Genomic DNA, 27,661 nt, shown 5'->3' on the forward strand with positions numbered 1-27,661 from the left:
CCTTTTTTATCATTTTATTTTATTTCCTATTTATTATTATTATAGTTGTTGTTTTTTAGTATAGTTGTACCGCCTTTAATTTTTCTGCACATCCCTAAGGTTGACTGGGAGAAAATGCTATTTAGCATTAAGTCCGCCTTTTGTACCACATTGTTTTTAACATGGTCAATAAATAGTCAATAAATAAATAAATAAATGAATTGTGACCATTTGAACTGTCCACCTATTGCGGCTATAATAAAGATGTAATAGATTGAATGTGGTAGAACTCTTTGTGGTTCGACTCCGGCGGCACCAGCCATACCTACTTCTGCCTAATAACAGCAGTGTTAAGCAGCTGTATTCTTGTTTGAACCGTGTGGTAAGGGACACACTTTTCCGAAGCATTCCAGCTTAGTCCTCTTGGGCGCATCTGTAGCCTGATGTAGAAATTTAATCAACCTCAGATTACATGTCTATATACGACAGTAGCCACTTAGCATCAGGTGGACTGCATGCTCTGCTTACTCATATGTCATATTAAAATTATCGATAGATTCAACATTCTTCGAGCTACAAAAGCATCTCAGATTAGCGATCTCAACACTCCATCTGTACTGTTCACACATCAAAGACCATAATGACATAAAGATAACCCTAAAACGTGTATAGATAAGATGAATTAACCCTTCGAGCGGCCAGTCAGTCGTTAGACTTGGTCGCGCGCGGTTCATATTTATCCGTCACATACTTCGAACTCAAAAAAATCGAATTTTAAATATAAAATAAAAATGCCGAATTTTTGAACAATTTACTTAAATTACGAATATAAATTCTAATTTATTGTGTTTATGGAAGATTGAATCTATCTTTTTCGTAATTTATCTTTTTGACTAAAGACTTTTGAAAATGGATCATCTTAATTTAGATAAAACGACGTCTTCGAGTCTTATGCTTCCTAAGGAGGAAAAAGAAAGAGTTGTGATCCTGCGCCCGAATTCTAATAATCTCGGGAGGCTTCTAATTCGAGAGGATACGGTTTTAGCGAATATACAAGGATGTGCATGTGGTAGAGCGCAGTTTACTTGCGCTGGGGTCAAGAAACAGTGGTCAGTGCTTTGCTGGGGGAAACAATCCGACAAGAAATATTATTCACGTAAGTTTATTTATTATAATTTTTTTAACAAAGTAGATTTGGCAAATTTGTTTAGTATTTATTAATTTAATTAATTAGACTTTGATGTCATGGCACAGTGAACCAGTTTAAAAGAACCCTCTGAGCTTCGACTCCGGCGGCACCGCCACACCTATTTCTGTTATAACAACAGTGTTAAGCTCTGCTGTGTTCCGGTTTGAAGGGTGTGGTAAGGGAGACATACTTTTCAGAAGCGTTCCAGCTTAGGCCTCAAGGGTACCGGCGCATTTGGGGCCGACCTCAAGTAGGAATCTAATCTTATCTGGGATTGATCACAGATGTCCATGGGCGGCAGTAACCACTTACTAAGAGATCGACTGCATGCTCGTCTGCTACTCTTGTGTAAATCTGATGAAACTTATTTTTATAAGCAGGCATAGAGTTCTTAAAACCATTAGAAAAAAATATTTCTTGTAGAAAATAATATACAATTCTTAATATATTTACTAGCTGACCCGGCAAACGTTGTGTTGCCATATAAATAAAAAAATGTTAAGGGTGAACAACCCTTATCACTTAGGGGTATGAAAACTAGATAGCAGCCGATTCTCAGACCTACTGAATATGCATATAAAATTTGGTGAAAATCGGTTAAGCCGTTTCGGAGGAGTACGGTAACTAACATTGTGACACGAGAATTTTATATACATATAAGATGAAACGTAACTCTCTCTCTTTCTCACGAGCTTAGCTACTACTAGTACTACTTACTAGCTAGTAACTTCACATTCTTACACATTATTAGGAACGGTGATCGCTATTGCACCAAATACTAAAACTAAAAAAAATGAAAATATGGGGTCGCCATACAGAAAACCGCTATTTTTTGACGTTCTTCGTTTTGTCCATAGATTAGTAAAGATTACTCACTCCTAACAAGAAAATGTAACCAGTTTGTCAATTGAAATTGTCACTGTCATCTATTTTCGTGCTTGAATAATATTTAAAAAATGACGTTTTTAGATCATTTACGAATGAAACGACATTTCTCCGCACCTTTTATTCGATTTCGTGTTGTTTTTGCACCTCTTAACTGGACATGTCGGCATTGTTCCGCGTAAATTACACCATGACAGCCATTAAATGGCTGACACATTTGCCAGCCGTTTAAGCCATTTAATGGCTTCCTTCAATTACAAGGCGGTGAGATATCTATACTTATCTATGGTTTTATCTATTAAACAGTAACAACAAATACTAAAAATAGATAATAATGAAAATTTGGAGGTACGGAATCCTCGATGTGCGAGTTCGACTTGCACTTGGTCAACTATTATTTTTCTCTACTATTTTTATAAATAGGTAGGTACCTCTTATTATGCATGAAATATAATTATTTAATATTATGTCAAAATTCGCATAAAATTATAATTATTAATTGAAGGTTAATTGATATAAGAACACAAGTATTACAAAATGCTCACATAAGTGCAATCCCCAATCAATCCCAGATAGTTTGACATCTCCTATTTCACACTCCAAAGGATATTGGAAACTCGGCAACGTCAGTATTCTTGGGACCCTGTCGAATCTATAGTTCGAATTTGTAAATATAATTAACTAGCAGTACCCGTGGCTTCGCCTGCTTTTTGTCCTATCATAATAAAACATAGTTTTTTTTTTAATCGTGGGGAAACCTTCAAAAGGTACCCGGTGCCGTGGGAGCGACACAGGTATGTGGGATTCTTACCGCACTAAAACACCCCCGGTGGCCGTCATCTTCCCTTGAAATTGCTTACGAAAGAACTTAAATTTTTAGTGAAACCATCGAGAAAACTTGTTTTTTCATCAAAAATCAATGGTGCTGATATGGTGCCCGGTTATTTTTTTTTTACTCGCACAACTAACTAGCATACGTTTGAAGCACCAGAGCTCGCCTTTTGTACATTGGAAAACATTATCGATTACCGACTCTATTTTGATTCTACAACACATTACTGTCCCACTGCTGGGCACGGGTCTTCTCTCAGAGTGAGGGCCATAGTCCACCGCGGTGGCCAAGTGCGAATTGGTAGAAAATTTTGATTAAATTGTGTATAAAAATTGAAAAATTCTTTGTTGGCCCTTAAATAACTCATTTAACACATTGTCAATAGTTGAATACGGTATGTCGTTTATTATTAAGGAACTCAATCTTAACAATTATCAATTAACAATTCCTAAAGTTGTTTCCACACACTCACACAATAAATTTCAAAAACCTTATCACCCCGCTTTTAATAGCTTGGGTTGTATCTATCTATGTAGGTATGTAACGGAATCTTTGAACTCCATTTTAACCTACTTTGAACGGTCCGATTAATTTGAAATTTTGAACAATTATCAAGAACCGATGAAAATACACGATTTTAATAATTTTATCCCATTCTCGTCATCAGAATTGTCAGGAATCAGGATTAAGGATTTTTCTTGTGCGATTTTAGCGTGGTTTTTAGTCTAAATTATAATTCATAGATTAGTAAAGATTACTCACTCCTAACAAGAAAATGTAACCAGTTTTGATAATTGAAATTGTCACTGTGATCTATTTTCGTGCTTGAAAAATATTAAAAAAATAGTGTTTAGATCATTTACGAATGAAACGATAGTTCTCCGCACTTTTTTTTCGCTTTCGCGTTTTTCCACCACTTAACTGCACATGTCGGCATTGTTCCGCGTAATTATACCATGACACATCGTCAGCCATTTAAGCCATTTAATGGCTTCCTTCAATTACAAGGCGGTGAGATGTCTATACTTGTCTATGTATGTTATAATTAATAAAGGTAGGATTTTACGTAGTAGTACAGAATATAAATATGTTGACCATGAATAAGTTGTTATTTTTTTAGAATATACGCATTGATTTAATATATAAAAAGAAGCAGCAAACGAGGATGTCATAGGCAATAGTTGCCATTTACCATTAAATATATGCCTATAGACATCTATAATCAACCCCAGATAAGATTAAAAGTCGGACCAAGTTCGAAAGCCTCTGATAAGTGTGTTTCCTTTACCACACCCTTCAAACCAGAACACAGCAGCCCTTAACTTAGCTATTACTAAGCAGTAATATGTGTGGCGGTGGTGCAGCCGGAGTCGAACGAGAAAAGTTTCTACCACCTTCAAAATAAAAATATGTAATTATTATTGACAAATTCGGATGAAAATGTTCGAATATAATATACACTATTTCAACCCATTACTGTCCCACTGCTGGGCACGCGTCTCCTCTCAGAATGAGAAGGATTAGGCCATAGTCCACCGCGCTGGACAAGTGCGTATTGGTAGACTTCACATACCTTCGAGAATTTTAATGTTTTTTACAATTTCACAGGTATGCAAGTTCTTTCAACATGTTTTTAAATATTTACCGTTCAAGCAAGTGATAATTAAATTTACCGTTAAAATATAATTATAAGTAAGGTAATTAAAATATTTTTGAAGTCTTCTTCTTTAGGCACGATATAAAAATAACATAAAAGAATTTTTTCTCAGACAAAAAGGTAACTCGCGCCAACCAGAAAGGAAAATTATTAAATAAGACTACAAAACTACAAAAATAACACTTTTTTTTAATCGTGGGGAAACCCTGCATGGGTTCCCCTCAGTCGCGGAAGCAGCAGAGGGGACATTTTTTATAATAATATAGGAATAGCAGACGATAATGCAGTCCACCTGTTGGTAAGCGGCTACTGCCGCCTGGACATCTGTAATCAACCCAGATACGATTAGATATTCCTACCTGAGGTCGACCACAGATGCGGCGTCACTCCTAAGTACTGGAACTGGAAGCTGGAACGCCTCGGAAAAGTACTACTCCCTTACCACACCCTTCAAACCAGAACACAGCGACGTTTAACACTGCTGTCTTGAGGCAGAATGGCGGTGATATCGCCGGATTCGGACCACAAAGGTTCTACCACCCATAGTTTGTTCGAGTAAGCCGATATTCTGGACTCCTACCAGCTAAAACTCCACGGTATTCCTCTGTACGTTTTGTCGGGACCACTAATGCTCACCTGTTATGTCATCTTATATTTGTCTGTTTGTTTTATATATTAAGTTCTATGTACCCTTAATGTAACAGGATGCTTACCGGAATAAATGTTTTCTTTCTTTCTTCCTAATAGCACTCGTTCGTTTAGGAAAAAACTCATGAAGTCCCGACTTGAGTGTGCAGCCGGCATAAAAGTATCCGACTCATATTAATTGGCTTAAATTAACTTCAATCAAAGTAACCTTATGTGTTGCGTTACATTGAAACAATTGGTAATATTAAAAATATTTTCGATTTAATTGTGCCTTCGACTGGTGGACAGTCTGACACCAAGGGTATAGCTATAGATGTTACGGATTTCCAAAATAGTGTCCTAGTACGAAATCTGTCGACAAATAAAAATATAGTTCAAAAAACTAAAAAACACGCTTTTATGATAAAATTAACTAAAAAGTAGAAAATCTAAATGAATCTAGGAATCAATTAAGGAACAGTAAATAGTATAATTGTGAAATAAATCTACAAAGTTTGAACGAAATCTGGCCGTTTAAAGTGGGTCAAAATCGCGCCCAAAGAAGTCGGTTACAAACATACAAACAAACATACAAACATACAGGTGAAGCTAATAAAAAGCGTGTAAAAAGGCATATTTGAATATTTGATTGCATGAACTAAGATAAAGTCCAATTATTTTTATAATATAAGAGTAGCAGACGAGCATGCAGTCCTCCTGATGGTAAGCTACTGCCTGCGACATCTTGCAACCCCAGATAAGATTAGATTCCTACCTGAGGTCGGCCACATGCATAGCTACCCCTGAGGACTAAGCTGGAACGCCTCGGAAAAGTATGTCTTCCTTACCACACCCTTCAAACCGGAACACAGCAGCGCTTAACACACTTTTATACATACTCGGTAAAAAATTCAAGTATCTATCTATTACGGTTCAGGAGATAGAGCCCAGTGTTGTTAGAGGATGCTTCTAGCAATACCATTATTGTACCATTTTTTTATCTATACTATCTATACTAATATTATAAAGAGGAAAATTTTGTTTGTTTGTTTGATTGTAATGAATAGGCTGCAAAACTACTGGACCGATTTTAAAAATTCTTTCACCATTCGAAAGCTACATTATCCACGAGTAACATAGGCTATATTTTATATGAAAATACTAATATTATAAAGAAGAAAACTTTGTTTGTTTGATTGTAATGAATAGGCTCAAAACTACTGGACTGATTTTAAAGATTCTTTCACCATTCGAAAGCTGCATTATCCACGAGTAACATAGGCTATATTTTATATGAAATATATTTGATAAATAGATTTTGAGGCGGTACAAAGTTTGCCGGGTCAGCTAGTCTAATATAAAGTTTTATAAATATGTACTAGTGTTATAAATTATGAACAAATAAAGACACTTACTGACGAAAAACGTCGTGAAGAAATATATTAATTAGAATGAGAAGAAAGGGACTATAACTAATTATTTATATATATATAGGTAGTTTATATGTAGTATTATTGTATAATATGTAGGTATATTTTCATTATTTACTTGTTTCCTTATAATATAAATCGCTATCGTGTCTGAACTATGAACTGTAGAATACTGGGAAATGTACTTTTCCTAGAAATATCTATTTCAATAACACTTTCTACACTATGACTAGCTGAACCGGCGAACGTTGTGTTGTCATATAAATAAAAAAATGTTAAGGGTGAACAACCCTTATCACTTAGGCGTATGGAAAATAGATAGTAGCCGATTCTCAGACCTACTGAATATGCATATAAAATCTGATGAAAATCGGTAAATCCGTTTCGGAGGAGTACGGTAACTAACATTGTGACACGAGAATTTTATATATAAGATTATGCGGGTTTCATGTAAAAATTAGACGTTTATATAATTAGGATGCTCTAGCAGACTAAGGGGGGCAAAAGGGCGGTCCGGGGGGCCCCGATCCTGGGGGCCCCCAAACACAGTTGCTAAAAAAAGGTTGTCAGAACCAAACAATCAAACAATTTGAAGGTGGTAGAACCGCCACACCTATTTCTACCTCATAACAGCAGTGTTAGGCGCTGCTGTGTTCTGGTTTGAAAAGTATGGTAAGGGAGACATACTAATCCGAGGCGATCCAGCTTAGTCCTCAGAAATAGCGGCGTATCTTTGGCCGACCTCAGGTAGGAATATCTAATCCTATCTGGCCTTGATTACATATGTCCATAGGCGGCAGTAACAACTTACCAGCAGGTGGACTGCATGCTCGTCTGCTACTCCTATATTATAATATATAGACAAAACATATACTTTTTCTATACTAATATTATAAAGAGGAAAACTTTGTTTGTTTGTTTGATTGTAATGAATAGGCTCAAAAACTACTGGACCGATTTTAAAAATTCTTTCACCATTCGAAAGTTACATTCCACGAGTAACATAGGCTATATTTTATATGAAATATATTTGATAAATAGATTTTGAGGCGGTACAAAGTTTGCCGGGTCAGCTAGTTCGTTATACAGATAATACATCAAATTTCTACAGCATCCACATTTTAACAAGATTATATCAGTTGAACTGTTATTAAATGCCATCGTACGATATTTATCAGACAAAGGTGATAAGGTCATTTAAATACAACAGATTTTTTTCATGGCCACTAGAAACATTCAGATTAAACTATTATGTCTAATATTTTCGTGGAAACGATTAAAAAAGAGAAACATGATTTAAACCTCGAGTGTGACATAAAAATATAATTTTCGACACTAAAAGTTAGGATTTTTTAAATAATATAGGAGTAGAAGACGAGCATGCAGTCCACCTGATGGTAAGTGGCTACTGCTGCCCATGGATATCTGTAATCAACCCCAGATAGGATTAGATATTCCTAGCTGAGGTCGGCCACAGGTGCGCCGCCACCCCTGAGAACCAAGTTAGAACGCCTCGGAAAAGTATAGATGTAACATCCTTCTAATATTATAAAAGCGAAAGTTTGTGAGGATTAGTAAATTGTCAGATGTAGATCTTTGGCATAACATTGGATAGATTGATTATTAATAATGGGCGTGGGTATAACATAACCATAAGTATCAAGTCAAAAATTCTTACCTTTTTAAGCTGTTGAACGCTGTAAGCCACATACAAAAATAATGAATCATGAAAATATTTGTCTTAAATGAGTAGTCGTTACTAAAAATCTGCAATAGCGTATGTATGTATGTATGTATGTATGTATGTCTGTATGTATGTATGTCTCGTTCTTTGGCACGCCCTTTTTTTTTGTTGACGAGGGGTTTGGCAAAGGGAGATAGATAGATAGGGGAGCGGCCGTGCTCCGACAGTCTCAGTTCGGAACTTGTATATATAAGTGGATATTTAGAATACTTCGATAGCGTGATTCAGAATACTCGTGGCGCCATCTCTTACCCGACGCCAGTTATGTGGGATTTTTACCGCACTAAAACCCCCCTGGTGGCCGCCCTCAGTGTTTAGTGGAGAACTCCGGAATCTCCAACGGAACACAACCGGAGTCCTAACGCGATGCCCTTCTATCGGGCTCTGCCCTGGGGGGAGCAATTTACGCTCCTCTCGCATCCCCTGGTGATTACAGCGATATGCGACCACACAAACCGCTGTGCTTCCCGGGGTCACTTGCTGGGCGGTTCGAGCTCCCAATCTTGCCGCCCGCAACCCCGGAAGCCCCCTTTCAGTCGCCTCTTACGACAGGCAGGGGATACCGTAGCCCTATTCTGGTCCCGGTACTACAGGGACTCTTTGGCACGCCCTACAGTCCAAAGAGCTTGACGGATTTTAACATATGAACATTGGATTAATCTAAATTGTGGAAATGACATAGATAATATATTTTTTAAGCAGTTGGTTTTTTTGTTTTTATAATTCTTCATTAAAATAAGAATTCTGGAATTGAAAAGAAATCTCAAAGGTATGTGAAGTCTACCAATACACACTTGGCCAGCGCGGTGGACTATGGCCTAATCCTTCTCATTCTGAATGACCCGTGCCCAGCAGTGGGACAGTAATGGGTTGACGACGACAATTCGCTATTATAAAGGTTATATTATTAATCTGCAAAAACAAATGAAAACATAGTTATGACAACTTAAAACTATTTTTAACTAAAGTAGCATTATAATAATAAAATTTCAAGTATTCTCAACAAGATAAAAATGAATACTTGAGTCTTTGAGTTCTACACAAGAAATAAAATATATACTTACGTAATATTTTCAAAAGATTATTTTAGTACTTAAATCAATACTTCCGTAATTCACAAATTTAAGATACAATAAGGATTTTATTGTCCATCCGGGTTCATCATCAGATCAGCTAAATAATTGGTGACGCACCGAAGTCCACCACCGGCACACCTATTTGTTATAACAGCAGTGTTAAGCGCTGCTGTGTTCTGGTTTCAAGGGAGTGGTACGGGAGCCAAATTTTCCGAGACATTCTAGCTTGGACCTGAGTAGCGCCTCTGTGGCCGACCTCAGATAGGAATATCTTATCCTATCTGGGGTTGATTACAGATGTTCATAGGCGGCAGTAGCCACTTACCATCAGCTGAACTGCATTCTCGTCTCCTACTTCGATATTACAAAAAAAACACCGCCTCACCTATTTCTGCTAATAACGGCAGTATAGTGCTGCTGTGTTCTGGTTTGAAGTGTGGTAAGTGAGACATACTTATCTGAGACGTTCCAACTTAGTCCTCATTGGTAGCAACGCATTTGTGGCCGACCTAAGATAGAACTCTAATCATATCCGGGATTGATTACAGATGTCCATGGGCGAAGTAGCCACTTACAATCAGGTGGACTGCATGCTCGTCTGCTACTTCTATATTTAAAAAAAAATTATATCGATTTGAATATTTGTAATATCAAATTGTAATATTTGTAATATAGCTTTATCTAATACTAGCTGACCCAGCACACGTTGTGTTGCCATATAAATAAAAAAATGTTAAGGCTGAACAACTCTTATCACTTAGGGGTATGAAAAATGATAGCCGATTCTCAGACCTACTGAATATGCATATAAAATTTGGTGAAAATCAGTAAAGCCGTTTTGGAGGAGTACGGTAACTAACATTGTGACACGAGAATTTTATCAAATACAAATACAAATACAAAGTCTTTATTTGTAGAAGACTTATATAGAAGATTATGCGGATTTCATGTAAAAAATTGGACCTTTAAATAATTTTGATGCTCTAGCAGACTAAGGGGGGCAAAGGGGCGGTCCGGGGGAGCCCGATCCGGGGGCCCCCAAACACAGTTGCAATGAAACAACGAAACAATTTGAAGGTAGTAGAACCGCCACACCTATTTCTACCTCATAACAGCAGTGTTAGGCGCTGCCGTGTTCGTGAAAACGTTTTTTTGTTGTATTACGTTATAATAGGTATGTCACCACCACGCCTACCTACCTACCTATCTAGGGGTCATGGTAAGTGCGTCATTGTTTCGGTAATTCATCTTATTTTCAGGGTTAAAAAAATTCAATTGTTGTTATAACGTCAAGTAAAACTGCGTCATTATTGTATAATGACACTTGACTATTTTGGGATTTCTAATACTAATCTTACGTCAATAATCTATGCGTCATAGTAAGAAAAAGGTGATTTGACATTATTTTCAATTTATCTTAAATACAAATAAACATTAGTTAAGTCTATTGTTGGTTTCATATTGACGTGTCGTCATAGAAAAAGCGTAGGTAATAACTACCCACTTTGTTAAGGCCCCTCCTATTTTTGCTGAGAAGGGGAAACCGATGGTGGTAGAACCCATTTTGGTTCGATTTCGGCAACACCGCCACACCTACTTCTGTTATAACAGCAGTGTTTAGCGCTGCTGTGTTCTGGTTTGAAGGGTATGGTAAGGGAGACATACTTTTCCGAGGCGTTCCAGCTTAGTCCTCAGGGGTAGCGGCGCATCTGTAGCCGACCTCAGGTAGGAATAGCTAATCCTTTCTGGGGTTGATCAGTGAACTCCATGGGCGGCAGTAGCCACTTACTATCAGGTGGACTGCATGTTCGTCTGTTACTCTTGTATTATAAAAAAAACCTTCGAAAGGTACTCAGTGCCGTGGGACATCAGGTTATGTGGGATGCTTACCCACTAAAACACCCCGTTGTCCGTCCTCAGCGCTACGTGTAGGACTCCGGGATCTCCAACGGAACACAACCGGAATCCTCCAAGCAATGCCCTTATCTAGCTCTGCCCTGGAGGAGCTATTTACGCTCCTCCCACAAAATCTAGTGTTAACGACGGTATGTGGCTCCGTATACCGCCGTCCTTCCCAGGGTCGCTTGCTGGACGGTTCGAGCTCCCACTCTTGCCGCCCGCAGCCCCGGAAGCCCTCTTTTAGTCGCCTCTTACAATAACCAGGGAATACCGGAGCTCTATAAGGTCCGGAGACTACATCTTGGTTAGAATAAAGGTATTTATTGATCACGGATGCGTAAACGCCTTTGAGGACCACTTAGAAAGAACTAATTAGAAGTACCTACTACATAATATAAATATGACGAAATTTTTATCAATCGTTTCCCTTCAAGTATTTTTATTGAGGTAACATACGAGCATGCAGTCCACTTGATGGTAAGTGACAATTGCCCATGGACATCTGTAATCAACCGCAGTTAAGATTAAAGTTCTACCGGAGGTCAGCTACAGATGCGTTGATACCTCTTGGGACTAAGGTAGTTAGAATGTCTCGAATAAGTATGTATCCCTTACTACACCCTTAGAACTACCCCTTAGAACACAAAAGTGCTTAATGCTGCTGTTATTAAGCAGAAATAGGTGGCATAAGGCTATACCACCTTTAAACCATTTAATAAAAATACACATGGTAAACACAGGGATATTTGACGACCCGCGTGGCGGAGCGGTCACCATGCCGGTCTGACGCGCAAAGAGTCCCGGGTTCGATTCCCGGCCAGACAGATATCTAAATGATGAATTTAGATTTCTGTTTCTGGGTCTGGGTGTTTGTGTATTTGTCTGTGTGTGTTCATGGCACCCACGACACAGACAAGCGTTTTTTTTTATTTTTTTTTATCACTTGCTTAAAACGGTGAAGGAAAACATCGTGAGGAAACCTGCATACCTGAGAGATTTATATAAAAAAAATCTCAACGGTATATGAAGTCTGCTAATGCGCACTTGGCCAGCGCGGTGGATTATGGCCTAATCCTTCTCATTCTGAGAGGAGACACGTGCCCAGCAGTGGGACAGTAATGTGTTGATGACGACGAAATATAAAATAAAAAAACCAACTGCCTAACTTATAGCAAAGGATGTCACAATTTAGACGAATCAAACGACACCTCACTAAAATCTGTCAAAAACTGTAGCGTGACAAAGAATACCATACTCAGGGTGAGTGTTCCGAGGAACTATTTGACCTAGTGCCTACGTCACCCTTCCTTCATCTCACCACTCGCCGAAGGATAAAGTTCCATCCACACCAACTGGACTCGTGGCGGTCCATGGTTCGGTTTGCACGGACGTTCTTGCCACGACGTGTAAGATGTGGAATGAGCTTCCTCCCGAGGTATTCCCGGAGCGCTATGACATGGGGCTCTAAAAAAATGTGCAAAAGGAGCTCTCCTTCAAAGCCGGCGATGCATTGACTCCTCTGGTGTTGCAAATGTCCACAGGCGACGTTAACTACTTTCCATCAGGTAGCACGTCTGCTTTATCGTCAGGTTAAAAAAAAAATTATGACATTTCTATTCAGTGACTTCACTGGTGTTGCGCGTAAAGTGTGGATATATATGTTTGTCTCTTTCTACGTAACGCCTCAACTTTTCGTGTTACACTTGATTTTACTCCTCATAAAATTTCCGTACCGGGCCTTATAACTCAAATCGTTTCTTAAGGAGTAAACTCCAATAAACTCCAAAAACGTACGTTCGTAAAACACCCTCCGCTTGGTAAACAGTAGCAAAATATTTAAACCAATTCTTATCATAACGGAACTCTCTCTCAAAGTTCATTGATTACGTATCGTCGTTCTAAAGGGTAAAATAATATTGTTTTCATGTTTCTGTGTAAATCGTAAACTCATTTGTACATATAGCACTACCATGAGTTGGCATAGAAACGCCACTATAGAAATTGTAAATAGAAACCTATTGTCATTTTGCTAGTGAATGACATAACTACTATCGTTATGGTATTTCTTGACAACGTCTGTCAAATTAATGACTCATGGGACCGAATTTGTATGGCAATAGATCATAATGACATTCGCTAGTGATGTGATTTCGATAGGGTTTTTACGTATCGAGTTACGTAGTGGCTCACACTACAGATTTTAGTTCTACGAGTAACCACCAGAGGCGCTGTACAATTTTTCATACATTTATTTTACGCAGTCGCTAGCGAGTAATACTTTTGTAAACTCATGGTAGTGCTACTGAGGTGCTGTAGCGGCTTACCCTTGCCAATACCATGCTCTACCCTTACCATGAGTTTTCAAAACATCCCACAATTTTACGTTACGTTTACTCAATCCATTATTCTGTTCCGTTTGCTTAGTAGACTGAGTAAACGTAAAAATATATAATAGTGCTAAAGTATTTTTGTCTACCTCACATGTTCCCAAAAGAGAGAAACAAAACATAAAGCGCCATTTTGTCAATTTAGACATTTATTGTTACGTTACTGACACTATAGTTCTGATACAATCCGCTAGGGGCGATTGGGAATTGTATGGGCAAATACGTAAACAAATACCAAAACAGTCATATTTGTCAAAACGTAAAAACTCATGGTAAGGGTACAGAACCAAACAATCTATGAAATGTGTATCACTCAGCATTGGGGGCCTCCTTTCAACTTTCCGCCCCGGGCCTGTGAAGACCTTAGTCCGCCACTGCTGAGATGCAAAAGGTTCCGGGATCGATCCTCGGCCAGACAGATATATGAATGATGAGTTTAGATATCTCGTCTGGGTCTGGGTGTTTTTGTATTCGTCTTTGTGTGTCCATGGCACCCACGATACAGAGAATCCTAGGCGCTGTGAGTGTAGCGTCTTATGAAAACAAAATAAGTAGGTTGGAATGTAGATAATTCTGAAAGCTTGTAATGCTTATGAAATCTGCATACCGTTTCGCGTGCTACAATCTTTTTAAAGATGGTTACTGTAACATTTGATGGTGGTAGAACCCTTTGTGGTTCGACTCCGGCGGCACCACCGCCACACCTATTTCTACCTAATAACAGCAGTGTTAGGCGCTGCTGTGTTCCGGTTTGAAGGGTGTGGTAAGGGAGAAAGACTTTTCCGAGGCATTCCAGCTTAGTCCTCAGGGGTAGCGGCGCATCTGTGGCCGACCTCAGGTAGGAATATCTAATCCTATCTGGGGTTTATTACAGATGTCCATGGGCGGCAGTAGCCACTTACCATCAGGTGGACTGCATGCTCGTCTGCTACTCTTATATTATAAAAACTCTTATATTACAATTATACTTAAGTAGGTATATTTTTATCTTATATATAAATGTTAGTTACCGTACTCCTTCGAAACGGCTTTACCGATTTTCACCAAATTTTATATTCAGTAGATCTGAGAATCGGCTACTATCTATTTTTCATACCCCTAAGTCAAAAGGGTTTTCCCACTTTACCTTTTTTATTTATATGGCAACACGTTTGCCGGGTCAGCTAGTATAATATAGGAGTAGCGGACGACCATGCAGTCCACCTGATGGTAAGTGGCTACTGCCGTACGGAAATCTATAATCAACCCGAGACAAGATTAGATTTCTATCTGAGGTCGGCCTCAGATGCGCCGCTACAAGGAGGAATAAGAACCTCGGAAAAGTATGCCTCCCTTACCACACTTCAAACCATAACACAGCAGCGCTTAACACTGCTGTTATAACAGAAATAGGTGTGGCCGTGGTGCCGCCGGAGTCGAAAAAAATCTACCTTTTTTTTATAATATAAGAGTAGCAGACGAGCATGCAGTCCACCTGATGATAAGTGGCTTCTGCCGCCCATGGACATCTGTAATCAACCCCAGATAGGATTAGATATTCCTACCTGAGGTCGGCCACAGATGCGCTGCTACCGCTGAGGACTAAGCTGGAACGCCTCTGAAAAGTCTGTCTCCCTTGCCACACCCTTCAAACCGGAACACAGCAGCGCCTAACACTGCTGTTATTAGGTAGAAATAGGTGTGGCGGTGGTGCCGCCGGAGTCGAACCACAAAGGGTTCTACCACCTTCATACCTTTATGAGAATGAGACATACATAAGTACTCTTAAAAACAAAACCTGATACTGTCAGTAAAAATGATGCATGTTCTGGTATTGCAGCAATTAATAAGTCAAGAATAATTCTACAGTAATGCATTGTACATGTAGTGATTACAGAAATGACGTAATGAACACGTGGGAATGTACTTCGTATATGTATGTAGATAGGTATATAAGACGTTTCAATAAAGAATTTCATTTAAAATGGTCGCGGGACATATGTATATTGTACTATAGTCGTCACAATTTAATAGGCCCATTTTGACACATGTTATCCTAATGTCATTAATGTTTTAAACTAACTTTTAGTAGGGAGTTTACGACCACGTGACGACTAGAGCTTGCGACTTCAAACCATTCGTAAGAAACCATAATCGGTTTCTTTGGTTATCGATTTGTATATCACATTCTTAGAGCCTAGCGATGGTATGTGTCAAAATGGGCCTATTAAATTGTGACGACTATAGATTTAAAGAGCTAATTCAAAAATCTCTGTTGTTGTGTTATGCGGAAGGGGCAGGAGGCCCCCCCGGGCCTCCCATCCTGGGGGGCCTCCAAACACAGTTGCTAAAATAATTCGCCAAGTACGAGTCGAACTCGCACATGGAGGCTTACGTACCACCAAATGTTCATTATTTTTATTCATTTTATTATTTCAACAATATTTAGTTATATAAAACAACAATAGATGGCGTTGGGATGATGATGAATGATACGTAAACAACGTATAATAAAATCAAAACAATTGTTTTACAATATGTTTTATGGTTCTTATTTGCTACCATCTTATTTATTATAATAGCAGTTATAGTAGTAAACGGATTGTAAAAATTTCAACTGTTTCCCTAGTACGGTTTAACAGTTGCATCGAAAAATGGCGAAAAATACCGGTTTGTTGTATGGAGACCCCCCTTTAATATTCAACTTTATTTTATTTTTAGTATTTGTTGTTATAGCGGCCACCGTTATGCATCCTCTGTAAAAAAATCATGTATCTATCTATTATGGTTCTGGAGATAATAGCCCTGTGACAGACGGACAGACGGACAGACAGCGAAGTCTTAGTAATAGGGTTCGGTTTTTATCATTTGGGCACGGAACCCTAAAAATCTCAGTTGTTGTGGCGGTCAATCCCGGGCCTCTGATCCTGGAGGGCCTCCAAACACAGTTGCTAAAAAGAGGTCATCAGAACCAAACAATCTATGAAATGTGTATCACTCAGCGAAAAAAAAGGTCACCGAATCACAGGCGAATAATTCTATGACACATTTGTCATTTTGTAAAATCAAATAAACTTTTTACACTTTTGGGGGCCTCCATTCAATATTTCCGCCCCGGGATCCCGACCGACACGACGACACCGGGTGCCTTTTGAAGGTTTCCCCCTCGTTAACAAAATAAAAAAGCAACATGAATACTGGGCATTTTGAGTTTTGCGTGGAATTAAGTTTAGCTAGTAACATACATATAAATATGTTTGTAGGTGCATACAGACAATAATGAACAGGAAAAATATGTAATGGTCGCTATATCTTTAATTATTGACTACTAGCTCTTATCGCGTTGTCATTCGCGTGAACTGTCTTACTTAATGCCTGTTTTAGACATTTAACACGACTTTGGTTATGTTTTCTGTATGTTTGTCTCATTCTTTGGCATCTAGGTATTTTGAAGGTAGAACCATTTTCGACTCCGGTGGCATCACCGCCACACTTACTTCTGTTATAACAGCAGTGTTAAGCGCTGCTGTGTTCTGGTTTGAAGGGTGTAAGGAAGACATACTTTTCCGAGGCGTTATAGCTTAGTCCTCAGGAGAAGCAGCACATCTGTAACTGACGTCAGTTAGGAATATCTAATCCTATCTGGGGTTGATTACAGATGTCCATGGGCGGCAGTAGCCACTTACCATCAGGTGGTCTGCATGATCGTCTGCTTCTCCTATATTATAAAAAGAATCCTGCTCAAACGACTTTACGTATTTTAACATATATATTTTGATTTCGTTCAACATTTACCATTTACTATCAAAATAAATAAAAAAACATTTTGACAAAAAGTGGAGTTGGCTGATTTGCGAATAAAGGTATCGTATATGTATGTATATGTGTCGTTGGATTCGTCTAAATTTTTGGAGTAACATCGAAATATTTTAAGCAGTCATGGTTTCCTTTTTTAAGTAATTAGTACTTATAATATTCAAGTATATAATATTCAAAACGCAGTGATAGCCTAGTGGTTAAGAAACTCGGCCTCTCGATCGAGGGGTGCGAGGTTCAAATCCCAGGCACACCTCTGATTTTCAGAATTATGTGCGTATTAGAAATTATTTATCACTTGCTTAAACGGTAAAGGAAATATCGTGAGGAAACCTGCATACCTGAGAGATTTATAAAAAAATCTCAAAGGTATGTGAAGTTCACCAATACGCACTTGGCCAGCGCGGTGGACTATGGCCTAATCCTAATTCTGAGAGGAGACCCGTGCCCAGCAGTGGGACAGTAATGAGTTGATGATAAATATTCAAGTAGTAACCGAGCATGTAGTTCACACGGTGTAAATGACTACTGCCGCCCATGGCCATCTATAATAAAAAAAGGTCCCCAGGACATCACTAAAGTATGTAATCATGAGCGAAAATTTCTTAGGGCCCCATGCGATGAATTTACCATGGGTCTCTTATGGTATAGTTACGTCACTGGTGTCTACCTCTGAGGATAAAGTTAGAACACCGCGAAAAATATGTCTCCCTTACCACACCCTTCAAACTAGAACACAGCAGCGCTTAACATTGCTGTTATTAGGCAGAAATATGAATATGGTAATTAATAATTTAATGAATACAATTAATACTTATGAATGTAAATTAAGATATTGGTATACCTGAAAGGGTCAAATATAGCGCACTTTATGTTCACAAATAAAGAGATTTGATTTGATTTGAGAAATAGGTCTGGCGGTGGTGCCGACGGAGTCGAACCACAAAGGGTTTTACTACCTTCTTGTTTACATGTAAACTGTAAATGATGATGCCGCCAATCCATCTGTAATCAACCCAAGATTCCTACCTGAGATCGGCCCCATTTGTCTTGTTAATTTCTACCTCTGAGGCCAATTATACCTCGGAAAGCCTTACCACACCCTTCAAACCAAAACATATCAGCGATTATCATGACTGTTATTAAGTAGAATAGGTTAGGATATGAAATCTTGAATATCATTAACTATAAAACACACAAATAGTTACAGTTTCATTGCGATAACAATCTCTCAATTAATGTAGTATAATATTATGTAAAACAATACAGTTCCTATAATATTAAACTTACCCAGGGGAGGCCTGGAGATCTGTCATACAGGTTATCCTAGTACGGACTCCAGACTCTCACAAAGCATTAATGTAATGTACAACTTAAGGTTTTGTATTGTAACCTAGAACCTAAGCTTTGTGAAGAGATAAATAAAGATATTTATTATTTATTTATTTATTATTTATATAATATTTTTCTCTTGCAGTTTTGGTGACTCTCTCTACAACGTTCGCGCTCAGTCTCATCGGGACAATATTCTTCTGTTTCACGAACACTATTAACAATGCCATATTATCTGTAAGTATTGCCCGAAAATACTTTTCATAGTCTATCACTTTAGTTTGCCGAACTTCCGCTACTCGACAATAGATGGCGTTAACGATATATGTTGATTCTGAATCGCGCTATCGAAGTAATCTAAATTAGAATTGAAGTTGTACTAACGTCTTTCAATCGAGTGTGTTGCTTATCCAAGATCGATATTTGACAAAACGTCATACGATGGTTATTAATAATGAATCTAACCAATTTTACACACTAAAGGTAAAATTTGACAATGTCGATAATTTATTTTTTTTATAATATAGGAGTAGCAGACGAGCATGCAATCCACCTAATGGCACTTACCATTGGCTACTGCCGCCCATGGACATCTGTAATCAACCCCAGATAGGATGGGATGACCCTACCTAAAGTTATCCACAGATGCGCTGCTAACCCTGAGGACTAAAGTGGTATGCTACGGAAAAGTATGTCTCCCTTACCACACCCTTCAAAATTAATTGTCAAAATTGAATAAATTCATTATCAATAATGGACGATACTCAAAATTGTTAAATTCTTATCTTTGGCTCATAAAATTTAACATCACGTAACATCCTTGTCAATTTAAAATGGCGGACGACACAAAATGGCGGACCAATTATTGTTTATCCACTTCCATGATATAAATTAAAAACTGAATTGATATAAATTAAAAGAGTTTTATGTAAAGAATACAATAAATACGACAAAGCCTGTTTATAAAATATTTTTATGTACACTTAATTCCATTCTTTCTTTCAATCTTTCATTTCTTTCCAGAACATGGTAATACGAAACAACTCCTTAGCCTACAGCATGTGGAAACGCCCTCCAGTGCACCCTTTGATGAAGGTCCACGTCTTCAATTACACGAATTGGGAGAGAGTTAGGGATGGTTTGGACGCTCGCCTCAACGTGCAAGATGTTGGGCCTTTTGTCTACTCGTAAGTACTCAAAACTGACACAATAATGATAGCCTAGTGGTTAAGAAACTCGGCCTCGTGATCGAGATGTCCGAGGTTCAAATCCCAGGCAAGCACGTCTGATTTTTCAAAGTTATGTGCGTATGAGAAATTAATTGCCAGCTTAAACAGTGAAGGAAAACATCGTGACGAAATCTGCAGACCTGAGAAATCTTAAAAAAAAATTCAAAGGTATGTAAAGTGTACCAATTCATTTTCATTCATTCAAAATTTGGTAGTAGGTACAGAACTGTTCATGTGTGAGTTCGTGTTGCAATTCGCCAATTATTATAATAATTCTGTTTTTACTATGCGATCACAAACCTTTATACTAACCTATCACTATTTTTAACTAAGCTATCACAGTTTTGTGTCATCATCATAAACCCATTACGGTCCCACTGCTGGGCACGGGTCTCCTCTCAGAATGAGAAGGATTAGGCCATAGTCCACCGCGCTGGACAAGTGCGTATTGGTAGACTCCACATATCTTTGAGATTTTGTTTATAAATCTCTCAGGTATACAGGTTTCCTCACGATGTTTTCCTTCACCGTTTAGCAAGTGATAATTAATTTCTAATACGCACATAACTTTGAAAAATCAGAGGTGCCTGGGATTTGAACCGGACCCCTCGATCGAGAGGCCGAGTTTCTTAACCACTAGGCTATCACTGCTATATTCAGTTAAATATTTCACTCGCATACATTGATAATATGGTTATTTATTCAAGATAACTTATAGGTTAAACCAGATATAGTAAAAGTCAAAACATATAATAATAATAAATCATTACACTGACATAGTTTACTTTTATTTTAAAAAATTAATAAGTTTTAAAGGTGATAAAACTCTAGTTCGACTCCGGCGGCACCATCGCCACACCTATTTCTGTTATAACAGTGTTAAGCGCTGCTGTGTTCCGGTTTGAAGGGTGTGGTAAGGGAGACATACTTTTCCGAGGCGTTCCAGCTTAGTCCTCACGAGTAGCCGTATTTGCAGCCGACCTCAAGTAGGATTCTAATCTTATCTGGGTTTGATTACAGATCACAAGGCAGGGATCAGTTACCATCAGTCGGACTGCTCGTTTGCTATTTCATATTATAAAAAACAAATTACCATTTTTTTTATAATATAGGAGCAGCAGACGAGCATACAGTCCACCTGATGGTAAGTGGCTACTGCCGTACGGACATCTGTAATCACCCCCAAATAAGATTACTTTCCTACCTGAAGTCGGCCACGGATGCGTTTGCCTTAAGGACTAAAGTGTAACGCTTCTGAAAAGTTTACTTTACAACCTTCAAACAAGAACACAGCGCTTAACACTGCTGTTATTAGGCGGAAATAGGTATAGTCCGCGCCAAACTACTAATCCGCTCTGAAGTTGCGAGCAGGTAGTCATACAATTTGCTATGGCGACGCGATTCATTTCTATATTCAGAGCGGACTAGCAGTTTTACGCGGACTATTAAATTGTTAGCCGCTGGCATATCTATTTAATAATAGTTATAACTCTATAGCGAACCAAGCCTATCTTTTCTAATATGATATGATAACGCTGTAATTTTGGGTTGTTATTGTCGGGAAGCCAAATTGTCTTTATGGCTGATATAAATTGCGAGCGTAATTGAAAGAATATGGCTGAATATTTTGGATGAGTTATTTTTAGAATAACTAAAGGGTTAAGAGAGCTTATTAATAAGCATCGGCTAACACACAGGGCTTTATCTCTTAAGAGGTTACTAAGTTATTTTTTTTCTTTAACTGATTTCAAATAATTATAGTTTAAAAACTAAAAGCCACGCTAAAATCGCATAAGGAAAATCGTTAATCCTGATTCCTGACGATCCTAATGAGGTCAATGGGATAAAATTATTAAAATCGTGTATTGTCATCGGTTCTTCATAAGTATTCAAAATTTTAAAATAATCGGACCGTTCAAAGCGGGTAAAAATCGTGTTCAAAAATTCCGTTACGTACATACAGGTCAAGATAATAAAAGCGTGGTAAAAAGGATGTTCCGTATTCGACCGCTATGTATGTATGTATTTATGCTTGTATGTCCGCGATTTGCCCAAAAATTAATGATCGAATTTGGATGGGGTTTTGGTTATTTGAAAGAATATATATTACACGACAGGTTTTAGTAGGTAGGTAGGTATGTAGGTCAGTATATATTTTTTTTATAATATAGTAGTAGCAGACCAGCATGCAGTCCACTTGATGGTAAGTGGCCACTGCCGCCTATGGATATCTGTAATCAACCCCAGATAGGATTAGATTCCTACCTGAGGTCGGCCACAGATGCGCCGCTACCCCTGAGGACTAAGCTGGAACGCCTCGGAAAAGTCTGTCTTCTTTACCACACCCTTCAAACCGAAACACAGCAGCGCCTAACACTGCTGTTATTAGGTAGAAATAGGCATGCCTGCGGTGCCGCCGGAGTCGAACCACAAAAGGTTCTACCACCTTCAAAATCATATATATTTTTTTATTCATAATTTCGTGCAAAACCTGAAAAACACATAGGTACACATTTCGTACATAGAAAATTTTAACTGTCTTCCTATTACGGTTCATAGATAAAGCGAAAAACGCCGTAAAATAGCAGTTTCTTGTATGGCGACCACCATTTATTTTCAACTGTTTCACACTCTATAAAAAATCATCTACCTATTACGGTTTAAGAGATAGAGCCCTGTGAGAAACAGACGGACATCCAAGGCTTAGTAATAGGCTTCCGTTCTTCGTCTTACCCTTTGGGGACCCTAAAATCTGACGTGTATTGACGCATATCCTACGTTTAGTCTAAAGTCTAGATCATTTATAAATAACACGTAAACACACTATTCATCTAAGTTCAAAGTTCCTCTGATAATTTTATGAATGAAATGGTTTAGTTAAACGATGTTTACGAGATGTTGAATGTCAAGGAATATAATGTTTTATTATTTGTTTACGCCAGTTGAAGTTTGCACGCCGATAATAAGTGGCGCCTGCTGCCCATGGACATCTGTAATCAACTGCGAATAAGATTAGATTCCTACCTGAGGCACAGTTATTCCGCTGCCCCTCTAAGCTGGAATGTCTCGGAAAATAATGTCTGGCACAGGTGCGCCGCTGTCCATGAGGACTAAGCTGGATTGCAGAACACAGCAGCTTAACACTACTTTTTTTTATAATATAGGAGTAGCAGACGAGCATGCAGTCCACCTGATGGTAAGTGGCTACTGCCGCCCATGGACATCTGTAATCAACCCCAGATAGGATTAGATATTCCTACCTAAGGTCGGCTAAAGATGCGCCGCTACCCCTGAGGACTAAGATGGAACGCCTCGGAAAAGTCTGTCTCCCTTACCACACCCTTCAAACCGGAACACAGCAGCGCCTAACACTGCTGTTATGAGGTAGAAATAGGTGTGGCGGTGGTGCCGCCGGAGTCGAACCACAAAGGGTTCTACCACCTTGATTTGAATTAGACCATGTAGTATTAGGGTCTTACTTACAGTCAACTATCATCTTAAAAATCTTATCATTAAAATGCGGGCGAAGCCGCGGGCACCACTAGTACTATTATATTAACATTGGTACAATTCTGTGACTCTGACTGTTTTGTCCTGAGGACGTTTTTTTAACCCACTTTATTCCATAAAGGGCGGCAATTTACAGCCGGCATAACGGCACTGAGTACACAGTTTCATGTAGATTTTTGACCTGGACCTTGAGTCAGATTCACTAATGTTTTCAATTGTTCCAGGCAACACTTAGAACGTGTAAACGTAAAGTTCACGGGAGATCAAGTTACATATCAAGAGAGAAACAACTTTAAATATATCCCCGAGATGAGCGCTGGGGCCCATTTCGATAAAGTCAGAGTACCGAACCTACCGCTACTTGTAAGTATTCAAAATAATATCATATTTGTCAGATTTTTTTATTTATATTGTATTTTATATTTATTTTTTGTCTACAAAAGATGTGTATACAAACTGAGCCAACAAACTGTATGTATAGTTTGGCAAGTTATAATTAAATTTATTTTATGCGTACCTAATTTGTGATTAAATAAATAAAAAAATATAAATAATATAAGAGCAGCAGACGAGCATGCAGTCCACCATGGTAAGCTACTGCCGCCTATGGACATCTGTAATGAACCCCAGATAGGATTAGATTCCGACGTGAAGTCGGCAACAGATGCGCCCGCTACCGCTGAGGACTAAGCTGGAATCCCTCGGAAAAGTATTGCACGACACAGTATGGAGCTGTGAGTGTAGACAGCTACTTTTGGCGACAGCGCGTACTTCGCGTCCTCTCGTGATCCTGTGCTAGCGACACGCAGGATGCAGCGCTTGCTGGACCTGCTCCCAGAGTGGCTGGATAAGTGGCGTATGGCCGTCAACGTCGGTAAGACGGTCGCGACACTTTTCAGCCGCAGGCGTACTATGCCGCCGCCGCTACGTTTCCGTGATCGGGAAGTAGCTTGGCAACCTACAGTTAGGTACTTGGGATGTCACATTGATCGCTCGTTGCACATGAGGCCTCAGGTGGACCACGCGATCCGACAGGCCCGTGCTGCACGAGCGATGCTCCGACCAGTGCTGGCATCCCATCTACCGACCCGCACCAAACTAAGGGTGTACAAGTTGTACGTCCGATCACGCCTAACTTACGCGGCGCCAGCATGGTATGCTCTGGTGTCGGAATCCAACCGTAAGCGTATCCGTGCCGTGCAGAGCCTGGCCCTACGAACGATCGTGGGGGCGGGCCGCTATGTTCGGAACGACGTGTTGGAGCGCGACCTCAAGGTTCCGACCGTGGACGGGTTTGTGGCCGGGTTGGCGCGTCGTATGTACGCACGCGCCGACAACGGACCACATGCCCATCTGAGAGGCTTCGCGCCCCTTCATGCTCGACCCCCCGACGGTCGCCCGCTCCCTCGTGAACTCGAGGGGCAGGTGTTCTCCGACCATCTGGAGGACTGAAAATCTGCGCACGCAGCCTAGCACAGGTCACGTAGAGGACCGACTGCTGCACCGCTGCCTCACGGCAGCCCACATCACCGGTGGGCAGTGTTACCCACTGAGGAGATTGCCCGGGTAAGGAGGGATCCCTCGAGGCCCGTAGACCCTGCGCCATGCGGCGAAGTCACGCCGCGGCATAGGACGACCGCTTCCGTTCGTTTCTACTTTTGGGGGGCGCCCGCTCCCGCGGGAACTCCCTGGACTGGCGACCTCCGACCATCAGGAGGCCGACCGTCCGCTCGGTAACGACGCATAAGTACCGAATCACCCCCTCAACAGGGGGATGATAGATATTTTTAATATTTGTTCATTATTTTATTATGTTTTAAATAACATTATTATTATGAATAAATATCAAGAATCCGGGGGGTATTTACCACTTGAGAATCTGCCCGGGCAAAGAGAGGGTATCCTCGAGACCCGAAATTCCATGCCCACCGCCCTTATGTTAGCATTGCCTTAGCATATGAGAGACCCGGAGGGTATGACGTCCCGCTGACTGACTGACTGAGCTACTTTTTTTAAAACTACTGTGATAAGTTATAATCTGATGGACTGTGTACTCGTATGCTAATAGTGATAATAATTTATTTATAAAAAAATGATAAAAAAGTAAATTGTTTTGCTTATAATAATTATTACTTATAAACGAACGAGCTTTTGCCCGCGGCTTCGCTCACGTTACGAAGTAATATTTTCATCCCCTATTTTATCCCCTTGGGGATAGAATTGATCAAGATCCTTTCTTAGCGGATGCCTACGTCATAACATCTACCTGCATGCTAAATTTCAGCTCGATCCGTCCGGTGGTTTGGGCTGTGCGTTGATAGATCACTATGTCAGTCAGTCACCTTTGAGTTATATATATTTAGATTGATAAAAAAACATGTTTAAATTTTGAGAGAAGACCTTAGTCACATGTCAATAATGACATATCAAGGTTTATAAATAGGTTTATTTATTAATTAACATCATTATACCTAAGTAAGTCCTTGAACAACAAAATATTAATTACAATTAAATAGATAAGCGTTTTGTTGCATTATCTTAATATAAATAAAATGTTTATTTTAGTTTTATATCTATATGGTTCGATTCTCGATATGTATATAAAAAATAAACAAGTGTCTCAAATAGTTAAACAGATATAAGTAATAACGGATCGTGAGGAGTTTCTTATAATAATTTAGTTTTATTGTCAACTACTTTTTGCCGCGGCTTCGTCCGCGTTTAAAGGAAAAATAATATGACATACTAATATGTTATAATAAAACTGAAAATTCGTACCTTCATTGGAATGGCAGTGGCGCCATCTGGCGAAAATTGGTCGTACCAACTCTAAAACGTTCGTGGGCTCATGGACAACAACTTTGCCAAAGATCATCACTTGATCAAATGCATAGTTTACGATTCAATCCTTACTAATATCGATTAAAATAATCGACTTTTTGGTCCAAAAGATCGATTCTCCGATTAATCGATCTTAGATCGCCATCCCTAATTCCCGTGGGATTTTCGGGATAAAAGCTATCCTCGGCATATCATCCTTTCTCGGGTCTCAGACTATATTTGTACAAAATTTCATTAAAATCGGTTCAGTGGTTTAGGCGTGTAGAAGAGACAAACAGACAGACAGGCAGACAGAGTTATATTCGGATTTATAATATTAGTAAGGATAAAACCACGGTCTACGATTAGTTTTTTAACTTTAAATATTTCATGGCAACAGCAATATAGATCTTATGTCAAAAGGTTACACAGATAACTTACAAATGACAAGTTCAACAACTGTTGATAATAAATTGTTCAATAAAAATATTATTTTTATACTCAGCTGTGATTGGGCGTATCACGCCATTTGTAAATGCACAGTGCAACGCAGTTTAAGCCTACTCGATAACAGATGGCGCAGTTTAAAAGTGCATGCTACTCGATAACAGATGGCGTTGTTTACAGTAGAACTGAGTACATCAATATCTATATGAGTAATTAAAAAAACGTACACCACGCATATAATCTGTTGTTTTATAAACATTATTTACAATTTTTGGACACGTAAAATATATTTACAAATATTCTTCGGGTAAAACTGGAGTGGATAAAAAAACGATAACTCAATTTAACCTTGTCGATAAACCTGACACATATTGTAACAATATTTGAAAATATAACTTTAGTAATTGTTTTTTTATACATAAAAATGCAATAAACTCTACTCTATTTCTCTTATTAATTATACTAAAGTGTTATTATAACATGCATCCTTTTTACTTGATAACGTGTTACTGAATTTTATTTCTTTTATTTTATTTCCAGGGTATAGCGTCTAAGGCCTTAGCACTTCCCTACCTCGTACAGATGACTTTACAATCAAGTTTGTCAACGTTTACAAATCATCATGATGCTTTTATAGAATTACCCGTTCACAGGTAAAAATATTTTTTTTTATTTTGTACAATAGCTATACAATACTAACATTTATATTCATTTTAAAAGATTTTATATAAATATGTAATGAATAGTCCGCGTAAAACTGCTAGTCCGCTCTGAATATAGAAATAAATCGCGTCGCCATAGCAAATTGTATGACTACACCTGC

General features: G+C 38.9%; 1 protein-coding gene across 1 annotated transcript in view; it reads left to right on the plus strand.

The window, feature by feature from the left end:
• Positions 1-697: 697 nt before the first annotated feature.
• LOC140756861 (lysosome membrane protein 2) overlaps positions 698-27,661 on the plus strand; it is a 32,639-nt gene continuing 5,675 nt past the window's right edge. Inside the window, exons 1-5 of the mRNA XM_073092392.1 lie at positions 698-1,135; positions 18,978-19,069; positions 19,856-20,019; positions 23,796-23,934; positions 27,379-27,491. Of these exons, the coding sequence (XP_072948493.1) occupies positions 889-1,135; positions 18,978-19,069; positions 19,856-20,019; positions 23,796-23,934; positions 27,379-27,491 (755 nt within the window). The 5' untranslated portion in view covers positions 698-888. The remainder of the gene's footprint in view (positions 1,136-18,977; positions 19,070-19,855; positions 20,020-23,795; positions 23,935-27,378; positions 27,492-27,661) is intronic.

The sequence above is a fragment of the Epargyreus clarus genome, unplaced genomic scaffold (assembly GCF_041222505.1).
Source record: "Epargyreus clarus isolate Ecla_fem2 unplaced genomic scaffold, WU_Ecla_fem_2.2 ptg000036l, whole genome shotgun sequence".
Classification (NCBI taxonomy): domain Eukaryota; kingdom Metazoa; phylum Arthropoda; class Insecta; order Lepidoptera; family Hesperiidae; genus Epargyreus; species Epargyreus clarus.